This window comes from Hyla sarda, chromosome 4, assembly GCF_029499605.1.
Source record: "Hyla sarda isolate aHylSar1 chromosome 4, aHylSar1.hap1, whole genome shotgun sequence".
NCBI lineage: Eukaryota > Metazoa > Chordata > Amphibia > Anura > Hylidae > Hyla > Hyla sarda.
This window is the reverse complement of record NC_079192.1, coordinates 341,702,951-341,730,698: the sequence shown is the minus strand read 5'-3', so window position 1 is coordinate 341,730,698 and position 27,748 is coordinate 341,702,951. Positions and strand designations below refer to the sequence as shown.

Sequence of the window (27,748 nt, the reverse complement as noted above, 5' to 3'; positions counted from 1 at the left end):
CCAAGATGTACAACATAGAAAAAGTTTTTGAATCTGACAGTACCCATTTAAGGTAAACTCCATTAAATTTTAGCTGTATAATCCAGGAAGAAAAGAAGTGATGCCCTAAAAAATAAAATTAGACATTTAACCAGGTTCAAATGACATTCACTCCTGTGTTCTAACAGAGTTTAGAAATGACACAAACTGAACCTTATTTGGAAAACACTGCACTACAGATTCTCAAAATATTACAGTGTGTTTTCAGCTGCTGCAACACTCCCAGCATGCCCGGCCAGCCAAAGACATATACAGACACTCATCTATATCGTGCTACGTCATACTGTACTTTGCTAATCTGCCTCCAAAAAGAAAAAGAAATATCAAAAAGCCATATGTATTTTAAAATGGTACCAATAAAGTTAAAAAAAAATCCTGTTAAAAAAAAAAAAAAAAAAAAAAGCCCTAACATAGTGCAGGCAGGCAAAAAAAAAAAAAAAAAAAAACACAGTTATGAGCAATCCGCTATTTTATTTTTAATTTTTTTTCTATATTAACAAGGTAGCTATCAACCACCCAAGAGGTTCATGTGGCTTCTTAGTCACTGGCATGCTAAGAGTTGTAATTGTAGAACAGCTGGAGGGATACTGTTTGGAGAACACTTGTGTATACTATTGATACTATTTTCTTTTTTTTTTTTTTTTTTTTATTTAAATCATTTTTAAATCATTTTAGCCCCATGGAGATTGCATCCTCACCATTCAAACACATTTCCTTCAATATCCCCGAAACCCCTCATCAGGATTATGGGGTCAGGATCAATCACTCTGCCTAATACAGATATGTATGTATACTTTATATATATATTATATACTGTTAATGTATTTTATCTATCCTATTCAATGGCAGTGTGATATATGTATATGGTGAGTGGGCATTTATTTTAAACATTCTTAGACTTCTTTTACACTGCCGTTGTGTTCCATCGAGAACAGTTGTCAAACTTATTTTTTTGTTTTTTGATGGGGCACTACGGACAACAGCAGGTCCCGATGGACCACATTACATTCAATGGGGCCCATCGGGCACTGCTGTTTTTCAGCGGGAGTAGTGGGAGCAAAAGTTGGCGCAGGCCCCCCTACCGTGGGACAACGGGATTGTGAAAGGGGCCTTATCATTCCTTATGGTTTTAACAATACTCAGCTTGTGTTTATTCAATTGAAAACATCATTGTGTATTTCTAATGGATAAAAATCTGTCCTGGCCATGTGCAGCGGTACAGCAGTACACCTACAGATGTGTTCACCTTTACCTTCTCTTTACTTTGGTCAAAAATACCAAATTCTCATGAAAACTTTTCAACATAATGCTGCAGATTTGCTATTACCGTCCGGACTGGTATGTGGGGACGACACAGGTAGTGGATCCTCTGTGTCAGTGAGGTGATGGCGTGGGCCATACCAGGGGAACAGAATCTAAGGGGTTACTTGTTTTCACCAGAGCCCGCTGCAAGGCGGGATGGACTTGCTGCGGCAGGTAACCCCCAGGTCGTTCACCCCAATAACGACTCAACCTCACTGACTGCTAAGTCAGGCGCGGTACACAAGGACTAGGAAAGAAGGAAGGTCAGACATAGCAGAAGGTCAGGGCAGGCGGCAACGGTTCGTAGTCAATGGCAACAGTCAGGAAACACATGCAATGGACACACGGGAACGCTTTCTCTGGCACAAGGCAACAACATCCGGCAGGGACAGGAAGGGGAAGTGGGTTTTTATAGTGTAGGGAGTGCTTGGAACTAATTTGGCCAGGCACCAATTAATGGTGCACTGGCCCTTTAAATCTGATAGACCCGGTGCATGCGCGCCCTAGAGAACGGGGCTGCGCGCGCCAGGACTGAGCAGGAGGACGGGGCAGGTGAGAGACACGGGATGCGACCCGCAGGCAGGCACGTCCTGCCACGGGGATCGCATCCCCACCGAGAAACACAGACCAGCGCTCCCGGTCAGCGAGTCTGACCGGGGCACTGCAAGAGGAGAATAACGTCGTGAGCGCTCCGGGGGAGGAGCGGGACCCGGAGCGCTCGGCGTTACAGTCCCCCCCCCCCCTTGGGTCTCCCCCTCTTTTTGAAACCGAGGAATCTGTGGATGAGTTCCTTGTCCAAAATATTGGCCTCGGGTTCCCACGATCTTTCTTCGGGGCCACAATTCTCCCAATCCACCCAAATTTTTTTTTTTACCTCGAACGACCTTGGAGGCGAGAATTTTCTTAACGGAGAAGACATCAGAGAAACCAGAGATAGGAGCAGGAATAGTGACCTTGGGAGAAAGGCGGTTAAGTACGAGAGGTTTGAGAAAAGAAACATGGAAAGAGTTAGGAATACGAAGAGAAGGAGGGAGATGAAGCTTGTAGGAGACAGAATTGATTTGATTCTTGATTTTGAAAGGTCCGAGGTACCGAGGACCAAGCTTGGAACTAGGGACCCGGAAACTAATGTATTTGGCGGAGAGCCATACTTTGTCACCGGGGGCAAATACAGGAGGAATTCTTCTCTTTTTATCCGCATGTTTCTTCATACGAGATGAGGCCAGTAAGAGACTTTTGAGTCTCCTTCCAGATGGCAGGAACTCCAGATGAAGTGGGAATGGGGAGGGGGGGAAGCGGGTGACGGCTGTACACCACAAAGAATGGAGATTTGGAGGAGGACTCAGAATTCTTGAAGTTGTACGAGAATTCGGCCCAGGGCAGAAGGTTGACCCAATCATCTTGACGGGAGGAGACAAAGTGCCGCAAGTAGTCGCCAAGAATCTGGTTAACTCTCTCCACTTGTCCATTGGATTGAGGGTGATAGGAGGAAGAGAAATTCAATTTGATTTTTAATTGATTGCAGAGTGCCCTCCAAAATTTTGAAATAAATTGAACACCTCTATCAGAGACTATATGCGAGGGAAGCCCGTGGAGACGAAAAAATTGTAGAAAAAATTGTTTCGCCAATTGTGGCGCAGAAGGTAGACCCGGAAGAGGAACAAAATGAGCCATTTTGGAAAAGCGGTCAACGACCACCCAAATGACAGTGTTGCCATGAGATGAAGGTAGGTCAGTTATAAAGTCCATAGCTGTATGAGACCATGGCTGTTCAGGCACAGGCAGAGGAAGGAGAAGACCAGCCGGCTTCTGGCGTGGAGTCTTGTCTCGAGCACACACTGTACAGGCCCGTACAAAATCGGTCACATCTTTCTCCAAGGAAGAATACCAATAGTGTCTGGCAATTAGCTGTATGGACTTTTTGATTCCAGCATGACCCGGCAGGTGGGAGGAATGACCCCATTTGAGAGTCTGGAGGCGATGAAGTGGGGGAACATAAGTCTTTGGTATTGGTAGCAAAGAAACTGGGGCAGAGATGACCAGACACTCAGGAGGAATGATGTGTTGAGGAGGAACTTCAGATTCTGAGGCATCGGTGGTATGTGATAGAGCATCAGCATTGACATTCTTGTCCGCAGGATGGAAATTAATTTGAAAATCTAAACGGGCAAAGAACAATGACCATATAGCCTGGCGAGGATTTAACCGCTGGGCGGATTGAAGGTAAGAAAAATTTTTGTGGTCAGTGAAGATGGTGATGGGATGCAAGGATCATTCTAAAAGATGTCTCAACTCCTCAAGTGCCAACTTAATGGCCAATAGTTCACGGTCTCCAATGGAATAGTTCTTTTCAGGAGGAGAAAAAGTATTGGAGAAAAATCCGCAAGTGATATTTTTTCCTTTAGCGTTTTTTTGGAGAAGAACAGCTCCGGCACCAACTGAGGAGGCGACAACCTCAAGGAAGAAGGGTTTCAGAGGGTCTGGCCTGGACAGGACTGGAGCAGAAGTGCAGGCGGCTTTAAGGTGTTTAAAGGCCTCCTCTGCCTGCGGTGGCCAGGATTTCGGATTAGCATTTTTCTTGGTCAAGGCCACAATAGGCGCAACTATGGTGGAGAAATGAGGAATGAATTGCCGATAATAATTTGCAAATCCGAGAAATCGTTGGATGGCTCGTAAACCAGTGGGCCGTGGCCAATCTATTACTGCAGATAGTTTATCCGGGTCCATTTGAAGACCTTGACCAGAGACTATGTATCCCAAGAAAGGAAGACTGCTGCGCTCAAAAAGACATTTCTCAATCTTGGCATAAAGATGATTATTAGGTAGGCGTTGAAGCACTTGACGGACATGGAGGCAATGTTCCTCTAAGTTGGAAGAAAAAATGAGAATGTCGTCAAGATAGACCACCACACAGGAATACAGCATGTCCCGGAAAATTTTGTTGACAAAGTCCTGGAAGACCGCTGGGGCGTTGCATAGACCAAAGGGCATGACAAGATATTCAAAGTGTCCATCTCTGGTATTGAAGGCGGTCTTCCATTCATCACCTTCACGTATACGGATGAGGTTATAGGCGCCCCTTAGATCAAGTTTGGTGAAGATCTTAGCTCCACGCAATCGATAAAATAGTTCCGAGATGAGTGGTAGAGGGTAACGGTTTTTCACTGTGATCTTATTGAGTCTGCGGTAGTCTATACAAGGGCGAAGAGATCCGTCTTTCTTGGCCACGAAAAAGAATCCAGCTCCGGCTGGAGAAGAAGATTTCCGAATAAAACCTCTTTTGAGGTTTTCTTGGATGTACTCTTTCATGGCTTGTGTTTCCGGGGCAGAAAGTGGGTAAATCCTACCACGGGGCGGTGTGGTACCAGGGAGCAAGTCGATAGGGCAGTCATAGGGTCTATGTGGAGGTAAGACCTCTGCTTGCTTTTTACAAAAAACATCCGAATAGTCCTGGTAGGCCTTAGGAAGACCTGGCAATGGAGTAGCAAGGGAGACTTGGCAGGAAAAAACTGGGTGGAAACATCGCTTGTGGCAAGAAGATCCCCAACTCTTAATGTCCCCGGTGGCCCAGTCGAGGCTAGGTGAGTGACGTTGGAGCTAGGGCAAGCCCAGAAGAATTTCAGAAGTGCAGTTGGGCAGCACAAAAAATTCAATATGTTCATGATTGTGAACTCCAACACTCATGAGCAGCGGTTGAGTGCGGCAACGCACGGTGCAGACCAGCCTCTCTCCATTGACGGATGAAATGAAGAGAGGTTTGACAAGACGGGTAACAGGAATATTGAATCTGTTGATTTAAGGAGGCTTCAATTAAACTTCCTGCTGAACCAGAGTCCAAGAATGCCACAGCGGAGAAGGAAGTAGTATTAGCGGGTATAGCAATCCGCACAGGTATAGACAATCGTGGAGAGGAAGAATTCACACCTAGCAATGCCTCTCCTACGTTAACTAGGTGTGTGCGTGTGTTTCTAGGACGCAGAAGACGAATAGGAGAGTCTTTTAGGAAATGTTTGGTGCTTGCACAGTATAGGCACAGGTTTTAATTCCTACAGCGAGTCCTCTCTTGTTGGGTCAGACGAGACCGATCCACTTGCATAGCCTCCTCGGCACGAGGCACATGAACAGATTGCAAAGGAGGTTGGAAGAGAGGTGCCAGGGGAGGAAACCACCTGGTGCAAACAAGATCCTGTCCTGACGAAGCTCCTGGCGTCTTTCCGTGAAACGCATGTCGATGCGGGTGGCCAAATGGATGAGTTCAGATAGGTTAGCAGGAATTTCTCGTGCGGCCAGGACATCTTTGATGTGACTGGATAAGCCTTTCTTGAAGGTTGCGCAGAGGGCCTCATTATTCCAGGATAGCTCAGAGGCGAGAGTGTGGAACTGGATGGCGTATTCGCCCACTGAAGAACTCCCTTGGACAAGATTCAGTAAAGCAGTCTCGGCTGAGGAAGCCCGGGCTGGCTCCTCAAAGACACTACATACTTCTGAGAAGAAGGACTGGATAGTAGCAGTGGCAGGATCGTTGCAGTCCCAAAGCGGTGTGGCCCATGACAAGGCCTTTCCAGACAGCAGGCTGACCACTGGGACAGGAACCAACGGCACAGTTTAGAGTCCCCATCAAACTTGTCAGGTAGGGACAGGCGGAGTCTGGGAGCGGCCACTCGCTGCGGAGGTAATGCAGGAGCTGGCGGAGGAGATGGTTGCTGTTGTTGAGGCAGAAGCTGTTGTAGCATAGCAGTCAACTGAGTCAGCTGTTGTCCTTGTAGCGCGATCTGCTGAGATTGCTGGGCGACCACGGAGGTTAGGTCAGTGACACTGGGCAGCGGGACCTCAGCGGGATCCATGGCTGGATCTACTGTCAGGATCCGGACTGGTATGCGGGGTACCACAGGTAGTGGATCCTCTGTGTCAGTGAGGTGATGGCGTGGGCCGTACCAGCGGAACAGAATCTAAGGGGTTACTGGTTTTCACCAGAACCCGCCGCAAGGTGGGATGGACTTTCTGCGGGAGGTAACCCCCAGGTCATTCCACCCAATAGCGACTCAACCTCACTGACTGCTGAGTCAGGCGCGGTACACAAGGACTAGGCAAGAAGGAAGGTCAGACGTAGCAGAAGGTCAGGGCAGGCGGTAACGGTTCGTAGTCAATGGCAACGGTCAGGAAACACAGGCAATGGACACATGGGAACACTTTCTCTGGCACAAGGCAGCAAGATCTGGCAGGGACAGGAAGGGGAAGTGGGTTTTTATAGTGTAGGGAGTGCTTGGAACTAATTGGGGAATCTGAGAGACCTGGCGCGCGCGCCCTAGAGAGCGGGGCTGCGCGCGCCGGGACTGAGCAGGAGGACGGGGCAGGTGAGAGACACGGGATGCGACCCGCGGGCAGGCACGTCCTGCCGCTGGGATCGCATCCCCACCGAGTAACACAGAGCAGCGCTCCTGGTCAGCAAGTCTGACCGAGGCGCTGCAAGGAGGAGAAGAACGCCGCGAGCGCTCCGGGGGAGGAGCGGGACCCGGAGCGCTCGACGTTACAAGAGCACTGCAAAAACTTCACTTACATAACAACCACTGGGTAAGATACATAGACAAACATGGTGTATACACTTAGTGACAGAAGAAGGAATAACTGTTTTATTGCTTAATAGATTTGTACTCCACATCCCTTTGGTTAACCCTCTCTGTCATTTCGTATATTATAATGTCATGATGTCAGGAAGAGATGATGGTGCAGAGCTCAGGAGCTGTGTGTATTACAACTGACAATCTAAGGCTTTTGTCCTTCAGGGCAGAGCTTCTTAAACTGAGGCACCCCCTAGTCATTGGTGAGGTCGTTGGGACGGCCGTTTCCTCTGGCTGCAACTACTACTGTTATTTACTTGTTGTATACAGTTTAGGAGACAATAAAAGGAATTTTGCATGGCCTTAAAGGGGTATTCCAGGCCACAACTTTTTTTTATATATCAACTGGCTCCGGAAAGTTAAACAGATTTGTAAATTACTTCTATAAAAAAATCTTAATCCTTCCAATAGTTATTAGCTTCTGAAGTTGAGTTGCTGTTTTCTGTCTAACTGCTTTCTGATGACTCATGTCCCGGGAGCTGTGCAGTTCCTATGGGGATATTCTCCCATCATGCACAGATCCCGGGACGTGACATCATCATTGAGCAGTTAGACAGAAAACTTCAGAAGCTAATAACTATTGGAAGGATTAAGATTTTTTAATAGAAGTAGTTTACAAATCTAAAAAAAGGAAAAGAGTCTCAGCTCACCTGGGGCGTGCACGGCTACCTCCAACCAAAGTAGAAAAAAGTAGAAAAAGGCCAGCACGGCTGAATGAAATCTTCAAAACTTTATTCACGAATCCTCGTTAAAAACCTTCATGGTGGCAGAAAGACACGGACATATACAAAAGTAGAAATATTGCACATGGAAAAACAGTCCCAAACAAGGCTGACGCGTTTCAGGTTGCTATACCCTTACTCATAGCTTGCCAATACTCAAATGAGAATGCCTTATATACTGCAAGGCCATCCCTTCCATTAGGAAGGGGAGGGACATCTTATGTCAGTGTGCAATCCAACACAAGTAAAACCAGGAAAATACATGTATCATTAAAAAACTCACATATAAAATCCAATAGGACTATATAACAGCTATGAGAAACAAAACAAATGATGGACTTTTTAGTAATGTAGTATTAAGTCCGTCTTGTTATTCAGGCCATGCGGATATGTACAATTCAACAAGTAAATCCACATAATCTCTCTATTATGAAGAATGCGTATAAGATCACCTCCTCTTTTACTTCTTTTGATTTTTTCAATGCCATAAAAACGACGATATGTCTGAATTATGTTTAAGAAAAAAATGTTTTGAGACATTAGACATGCTAGGTATCAAAGGACCTGCAGCATGCCTGATATGCTCCTGCATTCTCTTTTTTAAGGTGCGTTTAGTGCTACCTACATAATCCATTTTGCAAGTAGTGCAGGTGACTCTATATATTATGAGGGTACTATCACAGTTAATAAACTCGCGAATCATATGGATTTTACCATCTATTGTACCTTCTATTTTATTGCCCTTTGTTGCATAGGGGCACACCACACACCTTGCGTTACCGCACTTATGGAAACCTTTAATTTTCAGCCAGGTTGACTGCTCCTCCTCTACACAAACCATACTAGGAACAAGCAGGCTCGATAGAGTTGGAGCACGTCGGGCAGAAAACCGGATCCCTGGTTTGATGATTTCCCCTACTACTGGATCTGCTGCCAGTAGAGGTAGATGTTTGTTCACAATCCTTTTTATTTCATTGAATTCCATACTATAAGTGGTGACGAAAGTCACTTGATCATGAGTACTGGAATGTTTCCTACCTGTTAACAGGCTGTTGCGGTCCATATGATCGACCCGAGCCCGGGCTTTGTTCAGGAGCCAAGGGGAATATCCATGAGCTGTCAAGCGGGTGCAGACCCTTTCGGCTTCCCTCTGATACACTTGTGATGAGGAACTGTTCCGTTTCATACGGATCAATTCCCCAACTGGTATGGCAGAAATGGTATGCTTAGCATGGCAAGAATCAGCTCTTAAGATAGTATTGCCCGTAATATCTTTGCGGTAAGGTTCTATTTCTACTTTTCTTGTTATGGAGTTACCCCGCAACAATAGATCCAAGAAGGGAACCTCCTGTTTGCTGTATGTGTACGTAAATTTTAGATTACAATGATTATCATTCATATATTGTATGAATGCAAATGCCTCCTTTGGATCGGATTTCCAAACCATAATCACGTCGTCCACATACCTCCCGTACCATGAGAGGCATGTGGAAAACCGATTCTGATCACAAAAAATGAAGTGCTCCTCCCACCAAAAAACATAAAGGTTGGCTAACGCAGGTGAAGATTTGGCCCCCATTGAGGCACCTGTGCGCTGTAAATAAAAATCCTTGCCAAACAAAAAGTAATTGTGCTTCAAAACATAATCCACCACCTCTATAATAAATTGCTTTAAATCAAAAGAATAATCTGAAAAATGATCCAAGATTTCCAAAATGGCAACCAGAGCCAAATTTTGGGGGATGCATGAATAGAGCGACTCAATGTCGCAGGTAATCCACGACAGAGAGTCGCTCCATGTGAATCCATCCATAATACTTAAAAGATGTTTCGTGTCTTTGATATAGCTTGGACAGAGGTTTACAATGGGTTGGAGAACAGAGTCCAACCACTCACACACATGTTCATTTAGAGAACCGATCCCCGCTACGATGGGACGCATCGGCGGCGGGAATCGGTTCTTGTGCAATTTTGGTAGTGAGTGGAAGATCGGCAAAATTGGCGTCGGCACAAACATATTGGGGGGCATTTACTAAGGGGTTTAGTCATTTTTTTCTGACTATTTTTGGCGCAAAATTGTCGCAATTGCGCCTACCCTATAAATTGTGCGACATTCCCTAGCAAGAGCTAGAAAGTCAAAAAAAAATTTCCCGCTTAATTTACGCAAGTTTTCAGTTTTGACTTGCAGTGGTCAGGAATTTATTAACTGAGACAGTCGCAGTTGCGCAATAAACTGTCGCAACGGCCATAAAAATTGACTAAATTTACTCCAGCCCCAACATGGAGCAGGAAAAGCTACTGCCGCCCGGGCTCCGACATACTTTCTCCCCGCTACCCTCACTGCGCTACCGGGACACTACAGTGATTTACATCCCACCCCTCTCACCTGCCAGCGCCACACAACTCCCATCTATCTGCTGTTGCAAGACTACAAGTCCCAGCATGGCCTTACAGTGAGGACACGCTGGGAGTTGTAGTCTTGTAGCAGCGGGAGCTGAGCGGCGCGGGCGGGAGACCAGGGGGGGGGGGGTAGCGGGGAGACCGTACGAGGAGCCCGGGCGGGAGACAAGGGGGGTAGCGGGGAGACCGTATGAGGAGCCCGGGCGGCTGCACTGTAATGTCAGCCCGGGCTCCTGCCCTGAGAGCCATAGGCTTTGGCTGTCAGGGCATGCTGGGTGTTGTAGTTTTGCAACAGCTGGAGGGCCACAGTTTGCAGACCACTGGTGTGTGGTCTGTAAACTGTAGTCCTCCAGCTGTTGCAAAACTAAACAGCTGAAGGGGACCGGCGAAGAAGTTCACTTACCCTTCCGAGGCTCCAGCGACGATCGCTGACGGAGATCGTCGCGCGGCAGTGTCGCCCGGCAGTGTCGTGCAGCGCTGGATCCTACGGAAGCCGGTAAGTTGCGCAAGCTTCCCAACCAGGGTGCCTCCAAATGTTGCAAGACTACAACTCCCAGCATGCCTGGACACCCTTTGGCTGTCCGGGCATGCTGGGAGTTGTAGTTTTGCAACAGCTGGAGGCACCCTTGTTGGGAAACACTGGCCTAAAACAGTTGGGAAACACTGGCCTAAAACAGTGTTTCCCAACCAGGGTGCCTCCAGATGTTGCAAGACTACAACTCCCAGCATGCCTGGACAGCCAAAGGCTGTCAAGGCATGCTGGGAGTTGTAGTCTTGCAACATCTGAGGGCACCCTGGTTGGGAAACACTGTTTTAGGCCAGTGTTTCCCAACCAGGGTGCCTCCAGATGTTGCAAGACTACAACTCCCAGCATGCCTGGACAGCCTTTGACTGTCTAGGCATGCTGGGGCTTGTAGTTTTGCAACATCTGGAGGCACCCTGGTTGGGAAACACTGTTTTAGGCCAGTGTTTCCCAGCCAGGTTGCCTCCAGATGTTGCAAAACTACAACTCCCAGCATGCCTAGACAGCCTTTGACTGTCCAGGCATGCTGGGGCTTGTAGTTTTGCAACATCTGGAGGCACCCTGGTTGGGAAACAGTTTTAGGCCAGTGTTTCCCAGCCAGGTTGCCTGCAGATGTTGCAAAACTACAACTCCCAGCATGCCTAGACAGCCTTTGACTGTCCAGGCATGCTGGGACTTGTAGTTTTGCAACATCTGGAGGCACCCTGGTTGGGAAACACTGTTTTAGGCCAGTGTTTCCCAGCCAGGTTGCCTCCAGATGTTGCAAAACTACAACTTCCAGCATGCCTAGACATCCTTTGGCTGTCCAGGCATGCTGGGACTTGTAGTTTTGCAACATCTGGAGGCACCTTGGTTGGGAAACACTGTTTTAGGCCAGTGTTTCCCAGCCAGGTTGCCTCCAGATGTTGCAAAACTACAACTCCCAGCATGCCTAGACAGCCTTTGACTGTCCAGGCATGCTGGGACTTGTAGTTTTGCAACATCTGGAGGCACCTTGGTTGGGAAACACTGTTTTAGGCCAGTGTTTCCCAGCCAGGTTGCCTCCAGATGTTGCAAAACTACAACTCCCAGCATGCCTAGACAGCCTTTGACTGTCCAGGCATGCTGGGGCTTGTAGTTTTGCAACATCTGGAGGCACCCTGGTTGGGAAACACTGGCCTAAAACAGTGTTTCCCAACCAGGGTGCCTCCAGATGTTGCAAAACTACAAGTCCCAGGTTGGGAAACACTGTGCCCGGCCTCCGCCCCACCTTACTGTAAGGGCATGCTGGGAGTTGTAGTCCTGCAGCTGGGGGCAGGGGACAAGCTTGTCACTTGCCCACACATCTCCTGCACCACACAACTACAACTCCCAGCATGTCCTTACTGTAAGGGCATGCTGGCAGTTGTAGTCGTGCGGGGCGGGAGATGTGTGAGCAGGTGATAATAAATGTACTAACCCATTTTTTTTATTTTCTTCTCATTTCAGATCCGTGTATCCTGTGGACTCCTTCGGATTCGGTGGACTACTTCAATGACCAGCGTTTTTCTTTGTTTGATTTTAATAAAATGGTTAACGAGGGCTTGTGGGGGAGTGTTTTTTGTAATAAAAAATTTTTAAAACCTGTTGTGTTTTTTTCTTACTTTACTAGACAGGCTTAGTAGTGGAAGCTGTCTTATAGACAGAGTCCATTACTAACCTGGGCTTAGCGCTAGCCACAAAAACAGCTAGCGCTAACCCCCTATTATTACCCCGGTACCCAACGCCACAGGGGTGCCGGGAAGAGCCGGTACCAACAGGCCTGGAGCGTCAAAAATGGCGCTCCTGGGCCTAAGCGGTAACAGGCTGGCGTTATTTAGGCTGGGGAGGGCCAGTAACAATGGTCCTAGCCCACCCTGGGAACGTCAGGCTGTTACTGTTTGGTTGGTATTTGGCTGAGAATGAAAATAGGGGGGACCCTATGCGTTTTTTTTTTAAATAAATAATTAAATATATTTAAAAAACGCATAGGGTCCCCCTATTTTTATTCTCAACCAAATACCAACCAAACAGTAACAGCCTGACGTTCCCAGGGTGGGCGAGGACCATTGTTACTGGCCCTCCCCAACCTAAATAACGCCAGCCTGTTACCGCCTAGGCCCAGGAGCGCCATTTTTGACGCTCCGGGCCTGTTGGTACCGGCTCTTCCCGGCACCCCTGTGGTGTTGGGTACCGGGGTAATAATTGGGGGTTAGCGCTAGCTGTTTTTGTGGCTAACGCTAAGCCCGGCTTAGTAATGGACTCAGTCTATAAGACAGCTTCCACTACTAAGCCTGTCTAGTAAAGTAAAATAAAAATAAAACACAACAGGTTTAAAAAAAAATTTATTACAAAAAACACTCCCCCACAAGCCCTCGTTAACCATTTTATTAACATCAAGCAAAGAAAAACGCTGGTCATCGAAGTAGTCCACCGAATCCGAAGGAGTCCACAGGATACACAGATCTGTAGAAGAAGTAACCAAAAAAAAAAAAAGTGTAAGTACATTTAGGGAGAAAAAAACTGTGTTAAAAAAATGTAATAAACACACACACTAAACGCCGTTTACCACTTCTGAGCCATAACTACAATTTACAGTGATCCCTCAACTTACAATGGCCTCAACATACAATAGTTTCAACATACAATGGTCTTTTCTGGACCATCGTAAGTTGAAACCAGACTCAACATACAATGCTACAGACAGTCCAGATCTGTAAAACGTGTCAATGGCTGGAAGAACCAACCAATCAAAATGGGCATTCACTGGTAAAACCCCTGTATTACTGAAGTGTATGCACTGACTGGTGTCTGGTATTACATGTTCTGTACACTTTACCTGTACCAGGGTTAGCTGCTCTTTTGGACACCAGGTGAGGGCGACTCCATTACTTGTTTGGGACATTGCCTGTACTGTACAGGACCCCTGAAGAAGCTCCTGTCCTCTACATAGACAGTGTTTCCCAAGCAGGGTGGCCCCATCTTTTGCAAAACTACAACTCCCAGCATGCCCGGACAGCCTTTGGCTGTCCAGGCATGCTGGGAGTTGTAGTTTTGCAACAGCTGGAGGCTCCCTGCTTGGGAAACACTGACATAGACAGTAATTTACAGCTCCCAGCAGATCTTTATTACTTTTATATGTAAGGATTTGCTTTATCTATATCAGTTATCTACTTATTTTTCTTTGTCACTTTTTCCTATTTTGGATGACATTTTGGTGCCTTTAGAACCAATTACCACGTTTCCATAGAGTTATGGTCTCAACATACAATGGTTTCAACTTACAATGGTTTTCCTGGAACCAATTAATATTGTAACTTGAGGGACCACTGTAGTTATTGAATTATTTAGATGTGGTGAAAAAGCTAAAAAAAAACTCAAAAACAAAAGATCCAGAAGGAAACCAGCAGCCAAACCTATTCAGACAGCTGGAAAAAGGAACAGACTATTTTTTCTACTACATAAAGTAAATTTCCCACTTTTGCCTATGTGTGCCAAATTTATTAATGCCGTGCAGCAATTTAGTAAATTTGTCGCACATAGTCAAAAATGAAGTAGAAAAAAACAGGGTAAAAACCAGACTACATAGTAAAAGATTAGTAAATGCCCCCCATAGTCCACTTCCTTCTGTGTTAAAATGGATCTTGACCTTCCCTCCTCCAGGAGTACTTTCAAATCCTTTTTAAATGTCTCGGTGGGATCCCCACGAAGTTTGAGGTAAGTGTCTTCATCTGACAAAAGATTTTTATTTAGTTCCACGTAAAGTCCAGTATTGAGGCATACAATTGACCCGCCTTTATCGGCGGATCGAATAGTTAAGTCCTTGTTTTATTTTAGTTTTTTAATTGCGTTAGTTTGTTTCTTGGAAAGATTGTTATGTTTTACTTCACCTGATGTTTTTGCTTGTAACGTTATTAAATCCTTCATAATTAAATCCTGGAACCGATCAAAAATAGGAGGCCTAGTTTGTACTGGATAAAAATCACTGTTTTTTGTGAAAATCACTGTTTTTTGTGCAAATCTGTTTAACTTTCCGAAGCCAGTTGATACATAAAAAAATACGGCAAAGAACAAGCCCACAAACAGCTACATTAATTAACAAAATGAATGTAATATACGCTTGATTCTTAATGGCCGAATAGGCTAGGTCATTAGGGGTTAATCTAGTGTTTTCCTAACCAGTGAGCTTCCAGCGTTTGCAAAATGACATTTAATAATGTAACCTTGTTTCTTACAGCTCCCACAGTGTCGGCCCACTACAAGCTTCTGGATGCATGCCATTCCCTCCTTGTAAACCCGGTAAGCTATATTTATTACATTTTTTATTTTCATACTTAAAAAAGATCTGTATTTTAGGAGGTAAAAGCCACAACAAAGTTGTTTTTTTACACCTTGTCTACTTATTCAGGACCAACAATAGATATTGGTCAGCACAACAACAGTAAATAATCTACTACATATGTGCTTACAGAAGTTTTAAAGGAATTAACTATTGATGGCTTGAAAGATTGCTGTATGCTTGTTCACTGATTTTTTTACTTCTATATAGATAAACGGTTTTCGGAGGGATCACTGAATGGTAGACCACCAGCATCTATTCCTAACATACCAAATACCTCAACGCCTGGAAATGATGTAAGACCTTTATATTATTCTTAAAGGAGAACTCCAACCACAATGAACTTATCCCCTATTCACAGGTATCCGACTGCTGGGACCCCCGCAATCTCCGTAACGGCACCCCAGCTCTCTAAGTGAGGAGCGCGTGCCGTCTACCAGTAGACAGCACACACTCCATTCATTTCTAGTGCTATACTTGCGTCTTTTCTGCACTCCCATAGAAAGGAATAGAGAGCATGCTGTCTGCAGCACATGCACCTCACTGAGAGCTGGGTCCCATCATGGAGATCGTGGGAGGTCCCAGTGGACGGGCACCTACCGATTAGCTACTTATCCCCTATCCTGTGATTGAAGTTCTGGGGGGGGGGGGGGGCGGGTAATTTATCAAGAAATATGAACAGGTTTTTTGTGTATATTTGTCACAAAAATGTTGCATGTGCGACTTTTTGTGCGACTTTTAGGCTATGGTCCCACTACTGAAATTCCGCCTGCAATTCCGCTTTGAAATTGCAGACAGAAATTCTGCTTACTAAAATGTACATGCAAGTCATTGAGTTTTCTGTGCACCTATTCACACTTCGGAATTTTTGAAGCGGCATTTGTGAACGGAATTCCCGCTTTCAAATGGTGGTGCTCTTTCTTTAGGTGGATTTTCACAGCAGAATCCCATTGACTTCAATGGGACTCTCATTTGAAGGCGGATTTTTACCCAACGCGGAATGGAGACAGATTAACTGAAAATATGCTTTGGAGGCGGAAATTACTCTAACAGACTTTTCCAACAGACAGGTGGAATTTCAGTAGTGTGAACCTAGCCTTAGTAGTACGACAGCCTGCATAATTTATTGTCACTGAACAAAAAACCTACACCAGAACAGACATGGCTTACAAAACTAGATGTCAAAAAGTATCACGGGTGGCCATACAAAGTGAAATTTCACAAAAATGTGTACAAGTCCCATATTTATCACATGCCCTGCTCCATTTAATACATTTGGTGCATGTGCATGTACAATCCAACTACACCATCAAAACCTGTGTATAAAATCAGTGCTCCTACACTGACTTTGATAAATCCTCCCCGCTGTGTTGTTTCCAACAAGGCTTTTTTTTTTTTTGATTGTGAAAAGTGAACCTGGTCGAAAAACTTTGCTTCTAAATGTAATACTAACAATGAAAAACAAGCTGCAAACCGTATTGTCACGATGCCGGCTGGCAGGTAGTGGATCCTCTGTGCCAGAGAGGGATTGGCGTGGACCGTGCTAGTGGACCGGTTCTAAGTCACTACTGGTTTTCACCAGAGCCCGCCGCAAAGCGGGATGGACTTGCTGCGGCGGTAGTGACCAGGTCGTATCCACTAGCAACGGCTCAACCTCTCTGGCTGCTGAAGATAGGCGCGGTACAAGGGAGTAGACAGAAGCAAGGTCGGACGTAGCAGAAGGTCGGGGGCAGGCGGCAAGGTTCGTAGTCAGGGTGGATAGCAGAAGTACTGGTACACAGGCTTTGGACACACAAAACGCTTTCACTGGCACAAGGCAACAAGATCCGGCAAGGGAGTGCATGGGAGGAGGTCAGATAAAGGCAGGGAGCAGATGGAAGCCAATTAAGCTAATTGGGCCAGACACCAATCATTGGTGCACTGGCCCTTTAAGTCTCAGGGAGCTGGCGCGCGCGCGCCCTAGAGAGCGGAGCCGCGCGCGCCAGCACATGACAGCAGGGGACGGGAACGGGTAAGTGACCTGGGATGCGATTCGCGAGCGGGCGCGTCCCGCTGTGCGAATCGCATCCCCGACGGCCATGACAGTGCAGCGCTCCCGGTCAGCGGGACCGACCGGGGCGCTGCGGAGAGAGAGACGCCGTACGCGCTCCGGGGAGGAACGGGGACCCGGAGCGCTAGGCGTAACAGTACCCCCCCCCTTAGGTCTCCCCTTCTCTTTGTCCGGTAACTGCCTCCCCTGGGATGAGGACACCGGGAAAGGATGGAGGGATTCCTCAACGGCAGGCAGTACAGCAGGAGTGGGAATGGGGAGGGAGGGCAGAGGGCGAGGCCTGGCACGGGGCAGTGTGACACCAGGACGAGGGCCATGAGGAGGCACCGAGGCTTGCCTGACTGGACTGGGAGGGGGGGAGAGGCACTTCTTAAGGCGGGCAGAGTCCATAACGACCTTAGGGAGACCGGATACAGGAGGAACCACAGGGTCACGGCAGGGAGTACTGGTAACCGGTTTAAGGCAGTCCTTGAAGCAAGAGGTACCCCAGCTCTTGATCTCCCCTGTGGACCAATCCAGGGTTGGGGAATGGTGTAGAAGCCAGGGTAGTCCAAGGAGAACTTCAGAAGTGCAATTGGGGAGGACCAAAAACTCAATTTTCTCATGATGAGGTCCGATGCACATTAGAAGGGGCTTCGTGCGGAAACGCACGGTGCAATCCAACCTGGCTCCGTTGACCGCGGAAATGTGGAGTGGCTTGACAAGACGGGTCACCGGGATGCGGAATTTATTCACCAAGGACTCCCGAATAAAATTCCCAGAGGCACCAGAGTCCAGGCAGGCCACGGCTGAGAGGGAAGAGCTGGCTGAAGAAGAAATCCGTACAGGCACCGTGAGACGTGGAGAAGCCGACTTAGCATCAAGAGACGCCACACCCACGAGAGCTGGGTGCGAGCGTGCGTTTCCCAGACGTGGAGGACGGATAGGGCAATCCACCAGAAAATGTTCGGTACTGGCACAGTACAGACAAAGATTCTCTTCCTTACGGCGATTCCTCTCTTCCAGGGTCAGGCGAGACCGATCCACTTGCATGGCCTCCTCGGCGGGAGGCCTAGGCGCAGATTGCAATGGAGACTGTGGGAGAGGTGCCCAGAGATCTAAGTCTTTTTCCTGGCGGAGCTCTTGATGCCTCTCAGAAAAACGCATGTCAATGCGAGTGGCTAGATGAATGAGTTCATGCAGGTTGGTAGGAGTATCTCGTGCGGCCAGAACATCTTTAATGTTGCTGGATAGGCCTTTTTTAAAGGTCGCGCAGAGGGCCTCATTATTCCAGGAAAGTTCAGAAGCAAGAGTACGGAATTGTATGGCGTACTCGCCAACGGAAGAATTACCCTGGACCAGGTTCAACAGGGCCTCAAAGACACTTCGAATTTCCGAGAAGAAGGAGTGTACAGAGGCAGTGACGGGGTCATTGCGGTCCCAGAGCGGTGTGGCCCATGACAGGGCTTTTCCAGACAGAAGGCTGACTACGAAAGCCACCTTAGACCTTTCAGTAGGAAACTGATCCGACATCATCTCCAAATGCAGGGAACATTGCGAAAGAAAGCCACGGCAAAACTTAGAGTCCCCATTAAATTTGTCCGGCAAGGACAGGCGGAGGCTAGGAGTGGCCACTCGCTGCGGAAGAGGTGCAGGAGCTGGCGGAGGAGATGGTTGCTGCTACTGTAGCTGAGACTGAATCTGCTGTAGCTGCGACTGGAGTTGCTGAGTCATGGTGGTCAAGTACGACAGCTGGTGATCTTGTTGGGCAATCTGTCGGGCTTGCTGGGCGACCAGTGTGGGGAGGTCGGCGACAACAGGCAGAGGAACTTCAGCGGGATCCATGGCCGGATCTACTGTCACGATGCCGGCTGGCAGGTAGTGGATCCTCTGTGCCAGAGAGGGATTGGCGTGGACCGTGCTAGTGGACCGGTTCTAAGTCACTACTGGTATTCACCAGAGCCCGCCGCAAAGCGGGATGGACTTGCTGCGGCGGTAGTGACCAGGTCGTATCCACTAGCAACGGCTCAACCTCTCTGGCTGCTGAAGATAGGCGCGGTACAAGGGAGTAGACAGAAGCAAGGTCGGACGTAGCAGAAGGTCGGGGGCAGGCGGCAAGGTTCGTAGTCAGGGTGGATAGCAGAAGTACTGGTACACAGGCTTTGGACACACAAAACGCTTTCACTGGCACAAGGCAACAAGATCCGGCAAGGGAGTGCATGGGAGGAGGTCAGATAAAGGCAGGGAGCAGATGGAAGCCAATTAAGCTAATTGGGCCAGACACCAATCATTGGTGCACTGGCCCTTTAAGTCTCAGGGAGCTGGCGCGCGCGCCCTAGAGAGCGGAGCCGCGCGCGCCAGCACATGACAGCAGGGGACGGGAACGGGTAAGTGACCTGGGATGCGATTCGCGAGCGGGCGCGTCCCGCTGTGCGAATCGCATCCCCGACGGCCATGACAGTGCAGCGCTCCCAGTCAGCGGGACCGACCGGGGCGCTGCGGAGAGAGAGACGCCGTACGCGCTCCGGGGAGGAACGGGGACCCGGAGCGCTAGGCGTAACACGTATCTCTGCCACTGAGCTGAATATAGAATAACAGTGGATACCTATCCTTACCTCAGTCATCATTGAAGGGTAACTCCACAGTTTTCTTTACTATTATGCAGCCCAGGTCCATCCATAGGAGCCAGGTGGCACCTTCACAGGGACAGCAGAATGCCGCCCCAAGAAGAGTTTTAAAGGGGTATTCCAGGCACCCAGCTGATCAAACTACTCATCACTATCATGTGATTTTATATTTTATCAAGACATTAATAAATGTTAAGTTTTATTTAGCACCTCCCTTACCACTATTTTTTCTCACATAGTGTTATACCTTTTGTATTCCAGGCCAAACATTTTTTTTATATATATCAACTGGCTCCGGAAAGCTAAACAGATTTGTAAATTACTTCTATTAAAAAATCTTAATCCTTCCAATAGTTATTAGCTTCTGAAGTTGAGTTGTTGTTTTCTGTCTAACTGCTCTCTGATGACTCACGTCCCGGGAACTGTGCAGTTCCTATGGGGATATTCTCCCATCATGCACAGCTCCCGGGACGTGACATCATCATTGAGCAGTTAGACAGAAAACTTCCGAAGCTAATAACTATTTTTTAATAGAAGTAATTTACAAATCTGTTTAACTTTCCGGAGCCAGTTGATATATATAAATAAAGGTTTTGCCTGGAATACCCCTTTAACAGGCAGGGGCAAAATAGGATAGAGCAGCAGTCAGTACAGGACAGGTGGTAAGTTCAGGACGGGGGCAGCTGTAAAGCTCTGTCATACACTGATATGATGCAGATTAATGTCAATTGTATTTCTGTGAAGCTCTTGAATATGCAGTGTAATTTTATACATCAGTACAATAAAGAATATGCAGTGTAATTTTATACATCAGTACAATAAAGAATATGCAGTGTAATTTTATACATCAGTACAATAAATAGAACAGTTGCATTTCACTGTTGGACCCATGCAGCATAATGTCTTGGGTAGGCCCTGATGCAGCACATAGTGCAACAGTAATCCCTCTAAATCTGAGACTTTTTAGGTAACAGTAAAAGGGCTGGACCCAAAGCAGTTACATTACACAAATTCTGGGCCTTGTGCTGGTATGGTTACCTAGGAAATCAGCGGTAGTCTCTAGTAGTGTTGGGCGCGAATATTCGCATTTTTGAATTTTTATTGCGAATGTCGCAAATTTGCGAATATTGCGAATATATTCGTTATATATTCGAAATTACAAATATTCACTTTTTTCCACATATTCGCATATGTGAATATTTGCATATTCCTTCTTTTCACTTGTGGACCAACTAAAATGATGCAAATTTACTTGTCAAAGGTTATCAACAACATCCCTAGCAACCAATAGTAAAGTAGCCCGCCCCTTCACTGTTTTCTTCCTCAAATATGCGAATATTCACATATGCGACTATAACGAACACGCGATATTCACGAATATAGGACGAATATTCGTCTATATATTCACGAAATATCGCGAATTTGAATATGGGCAATGCCGCTCATCACTAGTCTCTAGCACATAGTACGCTTTAATCTAATTAATTACTATTGTACTGCAGGATGGACTATAGTAAAAAACAAACCAAAATAAACTACAGTGGAGCTACACTTTAACAGATTCTCACATCACAGGTCCGTTGCGTGTTGGCAGATGCGTTGATCGAATAACCCTGTAACGCACATGTACATAGATGTGTGCTAAGTACCAGGGCGCAGCAATGTACATTGTGTGTTCTCTAGGAGTTAAATCTGTAGCTATATTTGCATTCAAATTTGCCTGTAACATGTAGTTTTTATTGCAGATTTTAGTATTTAATGGCTCGTTCACATGGGCAGATCCACAGCGTATTTTACGCTGCGGATTTGCCAACGATGGACCCCTACAGTGTGGCTCAGATGTGCCTGCTCGGAGCACAATCTGCTGCTATTAGCGGACACACTGCTGCTCTCAGTCTAGCTCAGGGCGCAGGGGGAGCGGCTGCGATGTGTGTGAGTACACCGCGCATGCACACAATGACTCACACAACTCGCAGCAGTGTGTCTGCTCGTAGCGGTGGATTGCTGCTCTGAGCAGGCACATCTGGAAGCATACCTTAGGGGTCCATCGTTGGCAGATCAGCAGCGTAAAATATGTTGTGGATCTGCCCTTGTGAGCAAGCCTTTTACCTGGATCAGCATTAAGTTTCATGGTTTTATGTTTTTTTCATTTATCTTAATAATAATGTAAAACCCCTTTATGGATCTATTCACATGTACATGTATCCTTGATTTATAAATTATATACATTTATAAATTAAATACAGTATCCTATATTTGATGCACAGGATTTAAAGCTTCAGATTTTAAGCTGTGTTCAGTCATTTAGTTCACATTCTACTATGCAGCATAAAATCAGCAGTTTCAAATCCTGCACATCAAAGATGCTCAGAATACTGTACGTGTGAACAGACCCTAAAGGGGTATTCCAGGATTTTTTTTTTCCTTCGGCCCTTAAGCCCAGGATGCCAAGTTATAATTAGTTATTTTCGGAAGTGCTGTAGTGAAAGGCTTTTTATTTTAGTGTTCTCTCTGACCTTTCCCAGCATTCCATGCAGCCAGAAACAATATTTTATAAGTCACATGGTCTCCAGGGGCTGGAGAAAAAAAATCCTGGAATACGTGGTTTCACCCTACTGTAATATGAAAGCATTTTTGAAAACTGACTATAATACGGATGAAAAAATGTGTCTATTTTAAGCTATTGTTAAGCCGTTCTAAAGAGGACAGCAAGTAAAAACCATAGCAAGCTACAATAAACAAATTATTATTAGGTCCAGAAAAATCCTCGTGTCACTTTTTTTTGAGACACATGTTATTTTGATCTCTCTGTTTTAACAAATAAGTTTGGTATTTTCCGAAAACAGTATTGCGTTTTACTGTACACATTAATCGGTATGTATTTTAGGATATCTTTTCAGAACAGTGGTATTTGGGTAGCATATCAAGAATGGATGCAGAGCATGCTTTAAGATCTGTCAATAAGGTAAGATAGTGGATTCTTTTTCTATAATTTCATTTCACCATTTTTATTTTAAATGTCTTAATTCGCTATCTTTATCTATTGAAATATGTTGCATTATTACTTTCAATATTCAAGAAATATTTTCATTCATAACACAAATGCAAAACCATATGGCGGAACTACTGCCTGTGAATAAAGGACACAGGTATTGTACCAAATCATTTTACTTGTCACTTGGAAGACTTAGGAGTCATTTACATGAATCTGGATACCCCTTTATTGTTATCATAAGTGTTATATGTGTAAAGGAATATTATTAGTGTAGTATGCGGTTAATAATGTGTTGTTATGCTGTTTGTTCATGCTTTGTAGTGTTTCTTGGTGATGCTTCTGATTACAGGACAGGGAGGATGTTGGGAATTCCCATTTTGCCTAAAATGATTGGGTCTGGTGATGGAGAGACGTAGCTTGCAGCTTCTGGGCCCCGATGCAAAATCTGCAACAGGGCCCCATATGCCAATTAAAATACTGGTCTCTTATGGGGCAGATGTGTTTTGGGGCCCCCTTAGGCACCAGGGCCCTGGTTCGACTGCTACCTCTGCCCCCTCTATAGCTATGCCCATGTATACAGGGAATATGGCTTAGGATATACAATTTGAGTTTGCATTATAAAATACTTTAAGGCTTTGTTCATATAATTTATTTCCAGTACATAAACATCCAGCTCATTTCGGTGTGTAAATATGAATGTGAGCAGGACCAGGCCTAATATATATTTCTATGGGTAATTCTTTCCAGCAACTTGCCTTTTTATGTACAGCATGAAGGATGGAAATAGAAATTTACATGTAAAAACTAATAAAGACAGACTCCAGAGTCTGGAGCTGGGGGAGAACTTGTTTTCCCACAATATGCATTTGTTAATGTACTGTCTTTACTAGAGATGAGCGAACATACAGCGATTCGATTCATCACGAACTTCTCGGCTCGGCGGTTGCTGACTTTAGCCTACATAAATAAGTTCAGCTTTCAGGTGCTCCTAGGACTGTATGTATCCACCTTTTTCAGCCCACCGGAGCACCTGAAAGCTGAACTCATTAATGTAGGCTAAAGTCAGCAACTGCCGAGCTGAGAAGTTTGTGACGAATCGAATCACTGTAACTTCGCTCATCTCTAGTCTTTACACAGTACTGTATATTTTTGTATTAAAAATACATTTTTTAATTTTTTTTTATTTATCATAGGATGGTACGTTCCTGGTGAGAAACTGTTCTCAATCAACATTATCCCAACCATATGTTCTCATGGTGTTGTATAAAAATAAGGTCTATAATGTACGAATTCGCTATGACCAGAAGAATGAAGTATATCTCTTAGGATCAGGGGGACATGAGGTACAGTACAACGTAATGTAACTATTTGCACTGTTTTAAAGGCAGAATTACCAGTCTTGGTGGAAATTAGAGATGAGTGAAGTTACAGTACTTCGTTTCAGCACGAACCTCGCGGCTCGGCGGTTGCTGACTTTAGCCTGCAACATCAAGTAAACAAACAAGATTCCACTGTATCTATAACTACACATTAAGGCTGGGTTTAAACACTGCAAAATAAAATCAGTTTTAAAATAGGTATAACAATCTTCCATTAGTTTTTATTATATTGGATTATATGAGATTATAATGTTTTTTTATTACAGTCTATTGAAAAGCAGCCGCCGCTGATTCCAGTGCTGTTTACTTTTTTATCCTACTTGTCCCCATTCCAGAGTGGTGCCTGAAAATCCATACATGCCAATAAAGTGCTTTGGTGCACTGGGGGACGTTCTTAGCCCCTTGCGCCGTCTTCTGCCCACCTGACTAATCTCTATACAGGGAACATATGTTCGCCACTCTTGATTGGCCCGGACCACTCCAATCACATGATGATAATCCTCATTACAGGTCCTCCAGCCACATTCTTTTCTTTCCTGCACTGCTGATCTCCTCCTCCACATATACTGGTCACATGATTGGGACATGATAACAGGTCCTACACCTCCAGCATGTAGCAGATACAGAGCAGGTCCGGGCCAGGCCTTCTCTGCTGTTGTATTGTGTGTGGAGATCTCTGCTTCCACCAGAACCTGTTCTGTATCTGCTAGATGCAGTACATATTGAGATCACCAGTGCAGTATAGAAGAAAATGTGGTAGAAGGACCTGTGGTGATGATGATCATGTGATATAAATATTCATGGAGCTGAGCTCCATTCTAAGGGTGGGCACTACACAGGGTGGATCCGGGCAGGTAATAGAGTGCACCAAGATGTTAGAAACACTCCCAGTGCACCAAAACACTTTGCATATTTGAATTTTCGGGCATAACTCAGGAATGGGGCCATGTAAGGAAAAAATGGTAAAAACACGTTAGTGCAGGTGACGCTGGTGACAGATTCACTATAAGATAACACATTATTAGGCTGGGTTTACACTGTAAAAAATGTAAAATAGGGCAGTAGAATAGGTAAAAAAGGGCCATTTTTTAAAGTCTGATATTGTGTTCTATTAAAGTCTATGAAAAAGCAACTTCGGCCTGCTAACATCCAACTAGATTGACAACCACTAGATAAGGAGTACATGGCCATGCAAGAAACATCCGATGGACACTTGAGCCTCATTTACCCAATAACAAAAAAGCCCTAACTAGCCATGTGCTTATTTACACCCCTGTTATACTGCTGACAGGTCTGCACATTTCTAGTGCTCTAAAAGTTCAGAATATCTATATACCGTATTTTTCGCCGTATAAGACGCTCCGGCATATAAGACGCACCCAATTTTAAAGGAGGAAAATCTAGAAAAAAAGATTCTAAACCAAATACAATGTAAAGTATATGACAGTGATCTTCAACCTGCGGACCTCCAGATGTTGCAAAACTACAACTCCCAGGATGCCCGTACAGCCGTTGGCTGTAGTTTTGCAACATCTGGAGGTCCGCAGGTTGAAGACCACTGGTATAGGAGGTAATACTCATGTGTGCCCGGCCGCTCCGGACCCGTCACCGCTCGTCACCGCTGCCCTGGATGTCGCCCTCCATCGCTGTCGCCGCGTCCCCGGGGTGTCCCCGTTGCTCCGGAACGTCTTTACTGCCCGGGATCCTCGCTCTCCGCCGCCACCATCACGTCACACATGCAGGGGATCCTGGCATGGAGCAGACACCGAGGAGGCAGGTAAGGTCCCTCCCAGTGTCCTGTAAGCTGTTCGTGACGCCGCGATTTCACCGCGGCGGTCCCGAACAGCCCGACTGAGCTGAGTCGGGTTAGTTTCACTTTCGCTTCAGACACGGTGGTCAGCTTTGATCGCCACGTCTGAAGGGTTAATACAGGGCGTCACCGCGATCGGTGATATGACAGGGTTTTAATGTGTATTTGCCGTATAAGACTCACCAACTTTTGGGGAAGAAAAAGTGCGTCTTATACGGAAAAAAATACGGTAAATAAAATGTTATATTAAATTGAATCTTAAAACACTTATGGACTGTTTAACATTAGCAACATAAAGTAAAGTTTGTTTTATGGTTTTCCTCTATAGACATTTGAATCTGTGTCTGAAATTATTGACTACTTTCGCAAAACTCCTCTACTTCTTATTGATGGGAAAGACCGAGGTTCAAGACAACACTGCAAGCTTACATGCATTGCTGACCGGAGCTTTCTGTAATGCTCGAAACCCTGTTGTTTGGCTTTTATTAGCCGCATTATAAGAGTGGATTCGATGAACACTTGTGAATATGATACATTTTGTTGGATACATAAGTGTATTGAATGTTTCCAAATATTATCAGTCACTATTCACCAACTTAGAATATTTTTTTTCCATTCATTCTTTTGTGTACACCTAGCCAGCCCCTATTTTATGTAGACACAATTTATTTTCTTGTATTTTATTGTGTTTTTCTTCACCATGTTTACATCCAGTAACTCCATTAAAATAATGCATGGTCAGGTTAGTCTTAAATAAAGACTGTTAGAGTTAGGTCAAGGGTTAAGAGCATTTCTTGGCTTTTTGCCTTTTTTTTTTATAACTTTAAACTGAAGTTGAGAAAATATCTGAAAGAGGACTCTTTTCCAAAGAATTGAGCAGTTTGAAGAAGAAAAGCTTCATGGCACCTGACCACACAGAACAGGAGAATCTTAGGCAGAATTAAATGTCTAATTTATATTTTTATAAACACACAGTAACCGTTAAAAAAAAAATAATCATGTTACTGTAAGTTACTCACTTGACCACTTTTGATATTAAATCACTTGTAAAAATAAAGATTTATTATCTCCTGTTGTATTATTTGGCTGATAAAGTATCCAGATACATTTATTAATCATTATTACTACACACCAGTATGTAACAGTTGAAATACAACTGGTGACAAAGCTACTGCATCAAAATAGTTTCTATAATTGTTATCTAAGTTATAAGCCATAACTCCTACTTAGGAAATAACTGCTGTGTTCTTTGCCCACAATTTTTGCAAAATTTAGCTGAACACAGCTTACCTGATTCCTAGTTTTGGAGGAACTTTTTGTAAATAAGGAGGTCTTTATCTCAACATGGAGTCCCTTGTGGTCAAGGAGGGAATCATTAAAAGAGATATCTCATGGATAAAAACATATCAACGATCCGTGGGATAGGGGATAAGTTTTAGATAGTGGTGGGGTGTCTGAACGGTGGGTCCCCCCACAATCTCCTTTATGGAGTTCTGTCTCACCCCTGGAGCGGCGGTCCTGACCCTCGCCTGAAGCAGGGGCCACCACGCTCCCTCCATATATCTCTATAGGAGAGAGCCCCAGTGCTCAGACCCCCCGCAATCTAAAACTTATCTCCTATATGTTTTAATCCATGACACTACTCCTTTAATAAAGGACACACAAACATAATTATTAGTATTCAACCCCCTTGTAGAGCATCCAACTAGCATTGCTGTGATCCTTCATCAATCAGTATGGCTTCTCACATGAACTAGTTAATGTTCACTGAAGTGGTAAATAGTATCAGCTAATGTTCCCGTATAATATACAGCTGTATAATAAGCCTGCTGTTTGCAGCAGGATAAGAATACATATGCTAGTTAAAGGAGTAATCCAGAAAACCTGAGCTAATTTCTTTCAAAAACCGCTTCCCGTCTGTCTCCAGGTTGGGTGTGGTTCTTCAGCTCAGTTCCATTTAAGTGAATG

At 45.3% G+C, this 27,748-nt stretch overlaps 1 protein-coding gene across 1 annotated transcript in view; it reads left to right on the top strand.

Moving 5' to 3' along the window:
* LCP2 (lymphocyte cytosolic protein 2) overlaps positions 1–26,984 on the top strand; it is a 143,871-nt gene extending 116,887 nt beyond the window's left edge. The window contains exons 16-21 of the mRNA XM_056516522.1: positions 715–823; positions 14,839–14,900; positions 15,151–15,236; positions 22,484–22,561; positions 23,785–23,934; positions 26,109–26,984. Coding sequence (XP_056372497.1) covers positions 715–823; positions 14,839–14,900; positions 15,151–15,236; positions 22,484–22,561; positions 23,785–23,934; positions 26,109–26,237 — 614 coding nt within the window. The 3' untranslated portion in view covers positions 26,238–26,984. The remainder of the gene's footprint in view (positions 1–714; positions 824–14,838; positions 14,901–15,150; positions 15,237–22,483; positions 22,562–23,784; positions 23,935–26,108) is intronic.
* The last annotated feature ends 764 nt before the right edge of the window (positions 26,985–27,748 follow it).